The following is a 15,101-nucleotide window of genomic DNA, read 5'->3' as shown; positions in this document are numbered from 1 at the left end:
TGTTTAAATGTAGCTTAAATAAATTGATTGCAACCACTTACCTTAAAAAAATTGAGTAAATTGAATGAACCATTTTTTTTTGTGTGAAGCACCTTTCTGTTTCACAAAAAGTTCATTAAGGGGAAAATTGGATCCTCAGATTATAAAATTTATAAATAAAATGGTTCTTTAAAGAACCTTTGACTAAAAGTTTCATATGGCATTGCTATGAAAAACATTTCAACCACCTTTATTTTTAAGAGTGTGTCTAATTTAAGAGGAATCTGACCTCTCATGCAAGCTTTGTAAGTAGTGTGAATGGTATTGACTTTTTCGACCTTTAACAAACCTTTGTCAAGTTAAAAAACTTTCTGATCAGATTAAAAATTCGGTAAAAAAAGAATAAATAAAAAAGGAAGCCAGACACATTCAATACCACAGTAATTCACTCGTATTATTAAACTGTATTCACATTACAACATCCACAATGTTCATCTTGTGACAGATTCTAATAATCTCAATATATATTTTCTGTATGTTACATTATACCAAGAGGCACTTCCAGTAAGCCTGGCAATAGAGGAGCTACAGTATAGTGTCTAAATTACAAAACAGTAAAAATAAATAATGTTTATCTAAAAGACTTCAGTTGTCATTTTCATCTTTTCCGTCCCTTTTTTTGGCATTGTTTCTGTCTCGTTTCATTTTTAAACTGTACACAATATTGTTTTGTTTGTTTTTTGTACAAAATGGAACAACAATCAGCATTTAACTGAATATTTCACTTTACGAATACTGGTGATTGACACAGTTCCCCGTTCTATATGTATTGCTACATGTGTTAAGTGCAAGATACAAGTGAGAAGAAAAATAATTATTTCGTCAGTGAAGTGCCAACTATATAAAAAAGTACAAGTCCGGTTATCTCTTTATCAGAGAGGAGTAAAGCTTGTTTGGTTCCCAAGGTGAATGAAACGAGTGCCCCGATGAACACAGCTATCAAACGCCTACAGCTGAAGACAAAAGAACAGAAAATACAAAGGAAATATATATATATAATACAAATCTTAGATGAGGTGAAACCTTGTGCCCACATCCTCTTGAAACTGACGTGCAAGTCAAGCAGACTATAATGTGTAAATGAAAGTAAATGAAAAGGATCTTGGATGAATGAATCGGGCACATCACAATGAACTTTACACTTCACCATAATGCATTTCTGGAATACCTGCAGGTTTCTCAGATGATCTATACGCACTGTAATGTATTTAGGTATGAGATGTGTGAGGAACAGACAAAATTATGTCATTAAAATGTGTTTGTCTTAAATGTGTTCACGCCGAGGCTTGTGTCACTCTATATCGCAGACTTTACCGTAACGGGATCAGAAAAATATCACGAGTGCACGTATGGAGCCCAAAACCGATCAATGAGAGTCACAGCGGAGGATAGAGAAACTGCTGCCATGACAACACACAGTACACACAATCACATACACATCCCATAATCACACAAAGCAGAAAATCAATATCCCTGTGCCTTAATCAATTTATTAAAGAAACAATCACTGGCTAATTTTACAGTTAAGTCTCTCTGAGTAATTGAACGCAGAAGTGTGTTAGAGGTGATGGAGTCTGAGGTTGATGTAAAACTTCACCCTACAAGTAATCGAATGTCTCAACTGCTTCATAGTTATCACTAAATAGTAACATAAGTTGTGATTAAGAAATAATCTCAGTTTCTCTTAACTAAAGATACTATTACCCGAAGTACTTTAGATAATAATGGAATGGTGTTTTTTACTTTTGTTAAGTGTAGTATTGGGTAAAACAACAAAGAAACTATAGAGTAGGATTTGATTGTATGGATATTGAAAATATTAGTCTGACTCACAGGACGGGGGGGTCCATTGCATTCTCATGGCAATTTATACGTATTTTACGAGATAATTTGACTTCATTTGCACGACTACATTTATACATTTCTGTTCGATGTGCTTTCGCCCCAGTGATGTTAGGGGTGGAGTTAAAGGGACACTCCAATTTGTTTAAAAATAATTTGTCAACATTCAATCCTGACAATTTGAATGGTCCGAAGTTGCTCTTTCACAATTCAGGAGACATGAAGGACTTTAAGTGGATTAATCCTGGCAAATTTGAGTAGATTCTCAGTAGAAACATCTGAGACGACAAAGACTAAGCAAAAGTCTCTCCAGTTAATCTCATTGCTGTTTTAAAGGGACACTCCACTTTTTTAAAAAATATACTAATTTTCCAACTCCCCTAAAGTTAAACATTTGATTTTTACCATTTTGGAATCCATTCAGCTGATCTTCGGGTCCGGCGCCAGCACTTCCAGCACATCTCAGCGCAATCCGTTGAATCCGATTAGACCATTAGTTTCGCGTCTAAATAAATAACCAAAGATATTTTTTGTATTTAAAACTTGACTCTTCTGTAGTTACATCGTGTATTAAGACCGACGGAAAATTAAAAGTTGCTAGGCAGATATGTCTAGGAACTACACTCTCATAATCAAGGACCCCGCCGCCATAACATGGCTGCAGGAGGCAGAGTCCTGCAACAGGTCGGGTACCCCCATAAAAGTGTCTCAAAGGGGATTGTGACATTCCTAAAATTCACGGGTGGGGCCGCGGGCGGATAATTAACTCCGTGCGGGTGGGTAGTAGCGCAAATGAAAATATGTGCAAAATTTGTATGTGCACACCCAAACTTACACGACTGAAAACGCCTAGAGGACACGGAATGCCAGCTGTTTTTCAGCCGAGCTTTTTAGCTGTGATACTTGAGCTGTGAGCTGGTTGGTTGTTGTGATATTTGTCCTGCCCCTTCTCCGCTGTGATTGGACGGCCGTGTGAGAACTGACATTGATGAGCGGAGCAGCATTTTACCCAAAGTGGAATCTCCCGACGCTCAGCGCCGAGCGCGGAAAAAACGCTGAACGCCGGCTTATTTGAAAAACGGGGAGTTTCCATTGGAATCAATTGAAAACAGGTGTAGAAGCTTTGGTGTGCACGTCCTAATTACCATTACACCACAACATATGACATTTGACCCATCACGTCACTACCGCGACAGTGCGCGACCTTTGTTGATTCTTCTCATAGCCTAGTTGGAGCGAGCGTTGCAGGACTCTGGCATAAAGTTTTGCTGTTGATAGCCGGAAGCTGAACGTCTTCTTAGAAAGCATTTCGAGACGAGACTTAGGAGCACAGCAGGGGTTGTGTAGGTAGGTTGTTTTTTCTTGGTCTTTTTTTATTAATAGGTCTATTTGTGTATAGTTATCAGGTTCCATTTGTGCCGATGGTAGGCTACTTAAATGGCGCAAAACAAGCCCACTTTAGCCTGTTTCATTAGCCTATTCATGACGCTGTTGTGATGTTGAGAGAGGTACGAGATAAAAAATAAAGCACTTTAATTGGAATGATTTATGCGTGTGCGGGTACGGGTCGGGTAACAGGCCAAATATTAACGGGTCCAGGCGGGTGCGGATTTAATTTTGATATTATCACGGGTGACGGGTCGGATCTGGTGCTGAACTTTACGGGTACGGGCGGAAGCGGGTCTCCAAAAATGGACCCGTGCAGGACTCTGGCAGGAGGTACAATGATATTACGCAGCAGCCGAAAATAGTCCCCTTAGTAACTTTCAATAGCAGGGGACTATTTTCAGGCGCTGTGCAATATCATTGCGCCTCCTGCAGTCATGTTACAGCAGCAAAGTCCTTGATTATTATGCCAGAATAAGAGTATAGCTCCTAGACATATCTGCCTAGAAAATCCCAAATTTTAATTTTCTGTCGGTCAAGGTACACACAGAAGAGTAAAAAAATAGAAAAAATAGAAACTCTTTGGTCATTTCTGAGCGTGATGCTAATGGTCCAATCAGGTTCAAAGGACTATGCCAAGCCATGCCAAAAGTGGTAGCGCCAGACCCAGAGATCGCTGAATGGATTCCAAAACGGCAAAAATCAAATGTTCAACTCTGGGTAGCTGGAAAATGAGCATATTAAAAAAAAAGTGTAGTGTCTCTTTAAGGGTGGGATTTCATTATTGTTTTTTATGATAATCGTACGTTTCTGTATGATTCACTGTACGAAAATATATGAATTATCCAACTTGGGCTAATTCGAGATCGGGCTGGGGAGTCTCTATAAAATGGCGAGTTATAAATGACATTGTCCAGAAAAAGACGGCAAAAGACAAACGTTTTTCATCTTTAAAATACCATGGATTGCCCCCAGTATGAGCAAGAATGTGTACTGAGTAAATAATTAGGTTCGATTTACATTTAAAGACAGGGTTTCCCGCAGCACTTTTCAGTTCAGGCGGCCCGCCTAAGCTGGGAAACCCTACCGCCTTGACTAGGTCGTCCCAAAAAAAAAAAAATTTGCTGCACAAAAGGCCGTCAAGTGCATCTCGGAGAATAGCGCTGACGCGCTTTACACCGCGAGCGGGCACAATTTTTGCGTTATCTATCATCGTTCGCCAGACGTTCTGCTTCAGTTTGTGTTTATTAACCCTTTAGTTTCACTTCATAATGCAGCTATATGTGTTCATTTTCTGTCATAGTTTCTTCAAAATTAAGTTTTATTTGAGTGTTTTAAATAAAAATATTTAGATTTTCATAATTAAATACTGGTAAACACATTCATACCACATTTCCACACAATCACACACACAAACGCTTGGCTTTTGCATTCTCTTCCCACCACTGAGATCAGTTACTCGTTGGCTCGCACTAAACAACCGTGTTACACATTTGGGGGAAGTTCAAGAATGGTTTTAAAGTCATATTTGGCACACACAGTTCAGCTGTGTGAGATTACACAGCAACAAAATGGAGAAAGTGCATTGAAAACGCTACCAATCTACAGATAGGGTCAGTATTGCTTAAATAATTAGCTGGACTACATTGCACCACGTTGCCTGATAATATTAAGGCTTAGACTGGATTGCGATTGGAGGGGACATTTTTGAAAGATGAATGCTGACATGACTGGTCACCTCCTACCTAGGCATTTTAATTTCAAAGTGATGATACGGAGACCCAAGGCATCGGACTTGGGCTGATTACGAAGTGATTAAGCCTGCAGAAGTGTTTCATCTCGTCAGCCTCTGACTAAACTACCATCACAAGCAAACAGCCTCTTTCAGCACATCAAAGGCGAGAGCGGACAGCCGTGTCGACTGGTGCCCGTATCTCATGTGCGGCACATGGCGTGCGGATTCGACCATGTGAGAGGGACGGCGTTCGCACCTCATTCGTTTGGGATGAGGGCGTGAGAAGCTTGCAGCCCATCTGCACGACTGCGGCAGTTCTACTGAAGCATTACTACGGCCTTGTTCAGACCTAGAACATGCGGCTGCAGGGAATTTGGATGCTGGAGGCTCTCTGGAAGCCTACAGGCCAGGCGCTCCAGCCCGTGCCTTTGATCATCGAAATTTGCCGAAGCAGTTTACTAAGAAGCTTAAATGTAAATGTAGGAACAGAAGCTTGGAGAGAGAAAGAGAGAGAGAGAGGTGGGGAGAGAGAGATAGTACAAAAACATTTGTTAGGTACATAATAACGGATGTTATGGGAACATGTCAAGAGGGATGAAATAATGTACTATTGCATGCCTCTTCACTACATAAAAATGGTCAGGCAATACACTTAAATTAAACTAAAGTAACAGTGATGTGTGTGTGTGTATATATATGTATATATAGCAAATCACTTTGATTTGTAAAACAATGATTGGACTATTATGTTAAAAAAGGCCTTTGATGTTTTCGAAATTACAAGTTAAAAAAGAATCAAAGATTCCCTTTTTCTTTTTGTCACAAACCAAGATTCAAAAGATTATAAAGTTGCAAGAAAGTCGGTAAAAACCAATGACTCCTTTTAAAGTTTTCATTTTGAACAGTCTGATCCTGAGAAACAGAAAATCTCAGTCCGTGGATGAATGGAATGCCATTGGAGAAACAAAATGTTCAGGTGAGGGGAGACAATGATGGGTTTTCGATTTGACGCCTTCAGAAAAAGTACAAAGACATTTGCAGTATGGACGTTGTGGCACATGACCTTGAAGAGTTGCACAATGAGCCTCTTAAAAAGTAAAGAAGGGGAATGGCAGGACAATAGAAAGGAATGTAGTGTTATGAATGTGGTTGGTCTTCACAAATGCATGCTGTTTCTGAACGTTTCTTCACGTCCATTGCGGATGTGTGAAATGCCCTCTAGGAGACTCGATGGATAATTTCTTGTTCCCCAAGTCAATGCTACGTTCCTCAGAATGAGGAGGACGGTCAAGCCTGCAAAACTTGTGTGGTCGCAGGTCATTGGGACCCCGTCATAGTTTGGGGGGTGTCGGTTTTTTATTAAGGTGCAGCTGAGAGTATCGCAAGAAGAACTTGTAGAAACCATAATTGGCCGATGCATTGTTGATAAAAATATAGGAAACCTCTAAAACACCAGAGAATGTCCTGGCAACTTCTTCAATGTCTACTTTGTTGGAGGCGTACTGTATATATCCTTCCATTTTTATTAAAAACTCTTCATCTGTTGAGTCCCGAACCACCCCACCCTGTTTCCTTTAGGCACATGTTCCCCAAGCATCTACAGTGTTGTGTCTAAGTGATGTGCTGGCAACCATTTCTTAGGAGTTTTGCTCGCCAATAAAAGTTTTAAGACAATGTTCTGGTCTAAAAATGGCGAGTCATTCATTCTGGTTCTTCTTCGTCTTTTGTTTCCTCCTGTTTTTCCATTAGATGTTGTACAGTTGCTGAGTCTGAATTCGCTCCCTTTACAAACTCACCATCTGCATCCTCAACCTGTCCTTCATTTTCATGTGTCTCTTCAGGTAAAGGACTCTCCACCTCCTCCTCATTTTCCACCTCCTGGTCATTTATCGGCTCCTCCTTGCTCCCTGGCTCCTCCTCTTCTTCATCGATTGGCTCAGGGGTGTTACTGAGGCATGTGGATTCCTCCTCTTCTGTTTGGCATTGAGACTCTTCAGCAATGACCTTCTTCCACATCTCATGGTTCTCCAGCAGGTGCTGGGTGATCTGGCAGAAAACTTTTCGTCGTTTCTTGGGTGCTGGTTTCTCTGTGATTAACACAGAAAACACCAAAAAATTATTTACCTTAAAAAGTATTGTAGAAAAAAGTAGGAATAAATCTGTACTCACCGGACAGTTCGGAGCTGGTGGAGGAATCTTCCTCGGGTGTGTCCTCATCCTCTTCATCCGTCTCTTCTTCAGCATCCTCACCCTCTTTGGGCATGGGGTTGACCCAGTGCCCGGGCATGAGGGCAGCAGAGTCGTAAGAGCTGCACAGGGGACCTACAATGTGTGTGATGAAGGACTCCTGAAGTTTGGCCAGCTGGGGTGCTGAGCGATCCATGAAGGGACTGATGGGAAGACCCAGGCTGGACTCTTCATCTCCCTAAAAGCCCAGAATCAACAGAAAACACTATAAAATATAAAGCACTAATGAAGTATGTTTATGTTTTGCTTTCCAAACTGAAATAAGGACTACATTACACTCCCTTGACCCCATGAGAGTTTAATGTACTTCAATGGATAATAAAGAATATACAGTGGGGGTGTTCTTAGATTTAAAAAAGGCGTTTGACACTATTGATCATGGCTTATTAATGCAGAAAATGTAAAGATATTGAGTAAGAGGAATAGCTTTATCCTGGTTAAAAAGTTACCTTGATATCAATATGTACAAATAAACAATGTTAAATCAGATCTAATGAAAGGCACTTGTGGTGTTCCACAGGGCTTTGTGTTAGGTCCCAAATTGTTTGTACTCTATATAAATGATATTTGTAAAGTGTCTAAATTATTATAATGGTTTTGTTTGCTGATGACACAAATCTATATTGTTCAGGAAAAAATCTGGAACAGCTTCTGAATACAGTGGAAATAGAATTAATGGTTTTTAAAAAATGGTTTGACAATAATAGACTTTCTTTGAATTTATGTAAAACAAATTTCATAATATTTAGCAATAGATATTGTATTTAAACTAAAATTAGGATAAATAATGAGGAAATTGAAAGAGTATATGAAAATACATTTTTAGGTGTTATAATAGATTATAAATTATGTTGAAAATCACATATTAGTAATGTAAAAAGTAAAATGTCAAAATCAATTTCAATATTAAATAGAACAACACGTTTTGAATGAAAAATCATTATATTTCATGAATATATCTTTAAATTACGGGCTTTAAAATTTGTTTATTTGGTGGATTTTTATACTGCACAGGTAATATATGAGGTATATAATAATTTACGTCCAAATTGTATCCAGAGGCTGTTCACAGTAAGAGAAAGTCAGTATAAATTACGAGGATAATGTATGTTTAATAAAATAAGGGCAATAACTAATATAAAAAGTAGAAGTATATCTGTCAAAGGGGTAAATTTATGGAATAATTGTGACAAGGATATAAATCACTTTGTAAATTCAAGAAAATGTTTAAAAAAAGGTGATCAAAAATTTAATTTAATGTTAATATGAAATATCTAAATATGTAATATATGTAATATGTATAACTTGTATTATAATAGGAAATGTGTATTTCCAAATTCTAATTATATATTAAATAGATATTAGAGCTGGTCTTACATAAATCTAGATTATACATACATATACATAATATTTACACACATCACAAACTCATATATTATGCAAAAAATTACTTTTATTTTGTATTAGATTAATCTAGATTAATCTATGCCCAGCCCTAATATATATATATATATATATATATATATATATATATTTTTTTTTTTTTTGGTGGAAATGTTTGTTGTTATCTTGAAGTAATCAAGTCCAGGGGTGAAGTAACGTTTATTTGAAATGTATGTATAAAGGATAATTGGCTTCACCTTTTTTGGATATTATGTATAATTGTCTTATGAGTGATTAATTGATTGTAAAGACCGAAATAAACATATTTCATTCATTCATTCATTCATTCATTCATTCATTCATTCATGATGTTACTGTAAGCTATATGCATGTTACTGTAAGCATAAATTGACATATTCTCAAAAAAATCATGTTCATCATTTAAAAGACTTGTTTATGACTTCAGTTATAATAAATAAATTGTGTAAACCATCAGAAAAGTGTCAGACATGAAAAAATGCTTAGTGTATCTTTATGCATCGACAACCCACAGATAGATGAATAAAGAGATGATGGGAAGTGACATCAGCAGAATCATGATGAGATGTTTGGGAGTCTGTAATCTATTACGTCTCAGTCTAGCTGCATCGCATGACATCTATAAAGTTCATCCAAAAAACAAAACAAATGAAAAAAAAAATGCTTCAGATAGCACTGAGATCTGCAAAATCCAGCTGACAAATCCTGACTTTATAATTATGTATCTCTGCTGAAGGGCTATTATATACTCGTCCCTACTTTAACTAACCAGATGATATTTCTGTAGTATTTACTCATCTCGCTGAAGAGGCAACTCGATGCTCAGGACACAGAGTCATACACTTGATTGGATTTTTCCAGTTCAGGAGAGGAACACACTTTACAGACATTCTAGCGCTGTAAAACTAGGTCAACCTTTCTGCGGACGAGGGGAAAATATAACCAGCCGCACCAGGTCTGGTTTTTTACACATCAGATTACGGTATTAAAACCTCTACTGATCAGTAATTGGATGGCGGACCTTATAGTGCGCTGGAAAACTTATGCTTCACGGTACCTGGAAATTAACAATGAGAACCGGATAACAACGGGCAAGGTCTCATGTTGCCATAGCAACCGCGCCGGCGATGTCGTCAGAGGGCTGTAATGTATGTGTGCCGTGTTCTGTCAGGTGCTACTCCGGAGAAATGAATCATTCACGAAACGAAACGGGAAGGGGGAAAAACAGCTCCTTTGAAGCAGATAATTCCTGCTTTCTTTTGAAATGCACTGAATAAGGCCAGGGGTGGTCAGATGATGCTTTGTAGCTCGGTGACGAGGTCCTGACACAACTGGGTCATCTTCACTCCGTGTTCCTCACAATAATAGACGAAGTGCTTTATGCCTCATCGCTGGCATCCAAACAAGCCAATCGACACGCAGACACTACAGATCGGTTGTGTACGGTTACAGCGAGCACTGCTGTACCATTTTCAATGGCTGATAAATTGACTGTTAGAATTATGGAAATCCAAAGCTGACATAATTATAAATAAATAAATATACGTGGAAATGTAAAAAAACAAAAATACATTAAAAATATATATATATATACAAAGAAATGTAAAAAAACAAAAATAAATGAGTATTTATACATGTATTTCCTTATTTATGTATAATTGTATTTTTTCCACATTAATTTATTTATGTATTTATTTATTTATAATTATGTCAGCTTTGGAGTTCCATATAGATTTTTGGTGATGCAGATATAGCCACTAAATAATCTCCAATTTTGACCTACTAAAACCCAATATTTTTTTCTACATAAAATAATCCTACATGGTGTGAAAAATATAACCTTGACATCTTTAGTAAAGCCCTGTCAAAAAGTGAAATCAAACTTCGATGCTCCTATACTCAAAAATAGATTGAGACTTTAGTCTGGATTTCACAGACAGGGTAAAAAATGTCAAATATAACTGACCTGAGAGACTTGACCTGGGATATTGTGAAGTGATGTTTAAAACTAATTCAGAACAGCATGCAACCCCATTACCATTCAGTCACAACAAAACCACAAAGTTTATAGTTTGATTTAATGTCTAGTTAAAGTATTTTACACTTGCGATCCAGGAAACTTTCTCCGCACAGTGAGTGACAGTAAACTTTGCCTACTTTAGTCGTGTAATGTTTTGACCGCCACCATCCTAATCTCATTACAGCTGTGCGCGTGTCACCAATGGCGGCGCTTGGGGAGGATGCAGATGGTTGCCAGGCAACAGCGTATCCATGCCATCCTCTCCAGCCACTCAATATGAATGATACAGAGTTGCTTTGAGGCTACTTATCCGTTGGATCACCTCTATAATAGACACTATTACTACAAATTCTCAACGCGGTTGCCAGGCACTTTACTTACTTAATCACCGCAAAAGCCCTCTGTCTGTTTCAGACGAGGATGTGCTTGAAAAGCATCACGTCAAACATACAATGCTCTTCTTTGTACGGACCTGCTCGTAAAACTCGTTCACAATGCCCTCCGTCCACCGCAGATGAAGTTCTTTGCTTTTCAAGGGTCCATTTATGTCCGCTAGCTTAATGCACATCTGACACACCAGGAGTCGGTCGTTCTCATTAGTCCAATCGATACCCGAGCAACCGTCGTCTCCTACCTGCCAAAACAATAAAACGCACATTCAACGTTTTCACTAGTCCACGTATATCTTATTCTTAGATGGAGCTATCATCAGACGTTCTTACCTTGGCATTAAATTCAGCCAGGAAGTCGAAGTGCTTCTTCAGATCGGTAGCGAGAATGGCCTCGATGACCAGGAAGCGAAAACGCTTGAAATCCATGTGATCCAGGCTGACCAAGAAGTTGTACTCGGGCCGCGACATGAAGAGATTCCAGGCGGAGGCGGCGTGATGGTTCTCCAACACTGAGCGATCGTTATAAAGCACAGCCTTTAAAAACACAGAAAATATTTCACTTTTACCTAGCTTAAAGAATTAGTCCATTTTATTAAAAAAATCCAGATCATTTACTCAACACCATGTCATCCAAAATGTTGATGTCTTTCTTTGTTCAGTTAAAAAGAAATTAAGTTTTTTAGGGAAAACATTCCAGGATTTTTCTAATTTTAATGGACTTTAATGGAATTCAATACCTAACAGATTTAATGGAGTTTCAAAGGACTCTAAACGATCCAAAACGGGGCATACGGGTCATTTTTGACAAGAAAAATAAAAAATATGTACTTTTAAACCACAACTTCTCGTCTATCTCCGATCCTGTGATGCGCCAGCGTGACCTCACGCAATACGTCATCACATCAAGAGGTCACGGATCACGTATGCGAAACTACGCCCCAATATTTACAAGTGTGGAGAAAGAGGACCGTTCCGACGTTGTTGTGTGTCGACTGATACTAATTAATGTCTTTGTGTCAGTTTATTGTTTAAAATGGTCCGCAAATGTGCGATTCATATATGTAACACGTGACCTTTCCACAGCTTTACGCAATTACGTGAAATTGCGCTGGCGCGTCACAGGACCAGAGATAGACGAGAGTTTGTGGTTTGAAGGTGCATATTTTTTGTTTTTCTTGCCAAAAATGACAGTCGTTTCGCTGGATGGGTCCCTAATGCCTCGTTTGGGATCGTGGAGTCCTTTGAAACTGCATTAAAGTGTTGGGGTCCATTGGAGTCCATTAAAATTAGAAAAATCCTGGAATGTTTTCCTCAAAAAACGTAATTTCTTGTCAAAAATGACAATCGTTTCGCTAGATAAGAACCTTATGCCTCGTTTGAGATCGTTTAGAGTCCTTTGAAACCGCATTAAAACTATTAAGTTTTGGGGTCCATTAAAGTCCATTAAAATGAGAAAAATCCTGAAATGTTTTCCTTAAAAAACATAATTTCTTCTCGGCTGAACAACAGAGAGACATCAACACTTTGGATGACATGGTGGTGAGCAAATTATCTGGATTTTTTTTAAAGAAAATTGACTAATCCTTTAAGTGCTTCTTAACGTGATTAAACTACATTTCAAACCCGTGTCAAGCACCTCACACCACACACTTCTTAATCTAATAATACTTAATAAATTGTGACGTCTGCTACCTGTGGAGCGCTGGTGGCCACCAGGAAGGCGTTGGTCCGTCCAGGGTGGTCGTAATCGTGCATGGCCGCTGCTACATATAGAGCCATGAGTTCAAGGGCAGGGATGAGTCCAGACAAACAGCCGTAGCCCACCTCCTCTACAGGATACGTCTTGGACATCAGGTAGTTTGTGTGGCCATGAGCGAGGCCGCCGTCACAGTCTAAAGACACACAAGGATGTTTTTTTCTCATACATACTGTACATACATTTTAAAGAATTTAAAATCTTTGATTCACTTCTTCATTTATCTCAAATCTTACCCGAATCACTGCATGATCCCTGGATGCGGGTCAGGGTGGGTAGACCAGGCACAGGTTGGGTAGAGAGGTACCAAACTGCGTGGAGGACGTCTGTTGCGTGAATCCTGTTATGATCTACACAGAAAGAGAAGAATTGATGTTTTATACTTCCACTAGAGGGAGATACAAAACATTTGTTGTTGAATGTTATCTATGCAGAATACTGTATGTGTACACACTTACAGTAGCCTACATCTATCTTGTAGAAAGTCTTTCTCAGCATTATATTTATATTTGAAGATGAACTAATATTTAATATTTTACTCACATGGGATGTCCCTGTATCCATTCTCCAAAGCGTGGAAATAATTCATGAACTCTCTCACTGGAATCTTGAACGTTTCGAACAGTCCTGTATCAACAAACAGTCGGTAGGACACCTGTAACAGAGACAAAAAATGGTTGTAGATTTCATGTATATTTTGAATATAAGTGAAAATAATGCTAATGTAAAGAAGAGATGTGTTTATTATATGATTTCTCAAAATTTATGCTTTCATAAAGTAGGGTAAAAAGTCTTAGACTGCTAATAAAAGTGCTTGTTTTCATAATTTACCATACGAATTTGCCATTTTTCAATACAAATTAGTGTAGTATTTGGTGTGTTTTTGCCTAATAACAGCGGCATTCTGGCATAGACTCCACAAATATATTTATTCATTACATGCAGACTGAAATATTTCAAATGTTTATTTCTTTTAATTTTGATGATTATAACTGACAACTAAGGAAAAGCCCAAATTCAGTATCTCAGAAAATTAGAATATTGTGAAAAAGTTCAATATTGGAGACACCTGGTGTCACACTCTAATCAGCAAATTAACTCAAAACACCTGCGAAGGCCTTTAAATGGTCTCTCAGTCTAGTTCTGAAGGCTACACAATCATGGGGAAGACTGCTGACTTGACAGTTGTCCAAAAGACACAAAAGGTCATTGCAAAAGAGGCTGGCTGTTCACAAATCACATGAATAGAGAGGCGAAGGGAAGGAAAAGATGTGGTAGCAAAAAGTGTATAAGCAATAGGGATAACCACACCATGGAGAGGATTGTGAAAATAAAACCTATTTAAAAATGTGGGGGAGATACACAAAGATTGGACTGCAGCTGGAGTCAGTGCTTCAAGAACCAGTACGCACAGACGTATGCAAAAACTGGGTTTCAGCTGTCGCATTCCTTGTGTTACGCCAATTTTGATCAACAGACAGCGTCAGAAACATCTCAAAGACAAAAAGACTGGACTGCTGCTGAGTGGTCTAAAGTTATGTTCTCTGATAAAAATAAATTTTGCATTTTCTTTTGGAAATCAGGGTCCCAGAGTCTGAAAGAACGTAGGAGAGGCACACAATCCACGTTGCTTAAGGTCCAGTGTAAAGTTTCAACAATCAGTGATGGTTTGGGGTGCCATGTCGTCTGCTGGTGTTGGTCTACTGTGTTTTCTGAGGTCCAAGGTCAACGCATCCGTATACCAGGAAGTTTTAGAGCACTTCATGCTTCCTGCTGCTGACTAATTTTATGGAGATGCAGATTTCATTTTCCAACAGGACCAAATCTACCAGTACCTGGTTTAAGGACCATGGTATCGCTGTTCTTAATTGGCCAGGAAACTCACCTGACCTTAACCCCATGGAAAATCAATGTGGTATTGTGAAGAGGAAGATGCGATGTGCCAGACCCAACAATGCAGAAGAGCTGAAGGCCACTATCTGAGCAACCTGGGCTCTCGTAACACCCGAGCAGTGCCACAGACTGATCGACTCCATGCCACGCCACATTACCGCAGTAATTCAGGCAAAAGGAGAATTTAGTGCTGTACATGTTCATACTTTTCATGATCATACTTTTCAGTCGCCCAAGATTTCTAAAAATCCTTTCTTTGTATTGGTCTTAAGTAATATTCTAATATACAAGTTTCACTTTTGGAATGGAATTAGTAAAAATAATATAACTTTTTGATGATATTCTAATTATATGACCAGCACTTGTACC

The 15,101-nt window shown here is 38.5% G+C and overlaps 1 protein-coding gene across 2 annotated transcripts in view; it reads right to left on the bottom strand.

Moving 5' to 3' along the window:
* Positions 1-412: 412 nt before the first annotated feature.
* pde3a (phosphodiesterase 3A, cGMP-inhibited) overlaps positions 413-15,101 on the bottom strand; it is a 90,217-nt gene continuing 75,528 nt past the window's right edge. For both annotated transcript variants that reach the window (XM_055190623.2, XM_055190624.2), the window contains exons 10-16: positions 13,383-13,494; positions 13,076-13,189; positions 12,776-12,975; positions 11,414-11,617; positions 11,164-11,325; positions 7,172-7,427; positions 413-7,089 (exon numbers count right to left, since the gene is read on the bottom strand). In XM_055190623.2, the coding sequence (XP_055046598.1) occupies positions 6,704-7,089; positions 7,172-7,427; positions 11,164-11,325; positions 11,414-11,617; positions 12,776-12,975; positions 13,076-13,189; positions 13,383-13,494 (1,434 nt within the window). In that variant the 3' untranslated portion in view covers positions 413-6,703. The remainder of the gene's footprint in view (positions 7,090-7,171; positions 7,428-11,163; positions 11,326-11,413; positions 11,618-12,775; positions 12,976-13,075; positions 13,190-13,382; positions 13,495-15,101) is intronic.

Source organism: Misgurnus anguillicaudatus, chromosome 1, assembly GCF_027580225.2.
Source record: "Misgurnus anguillicaudatus chromosome 1, ASM2758022v2, whole genome shotgun sequence".
Classification (NCBI taxonomy): Eukaryota; Metazoa; Chordata; class Actinopteri; order Cypriniformes; family Cobitidae; genus Misgurnus; species Misgurnus anguillicaudatus.
The sequence above is the reverse complement of the archived record's forward strand: the minus strand, read 5'-3'. Positions and strand labels throughout refer to the sequence as shown.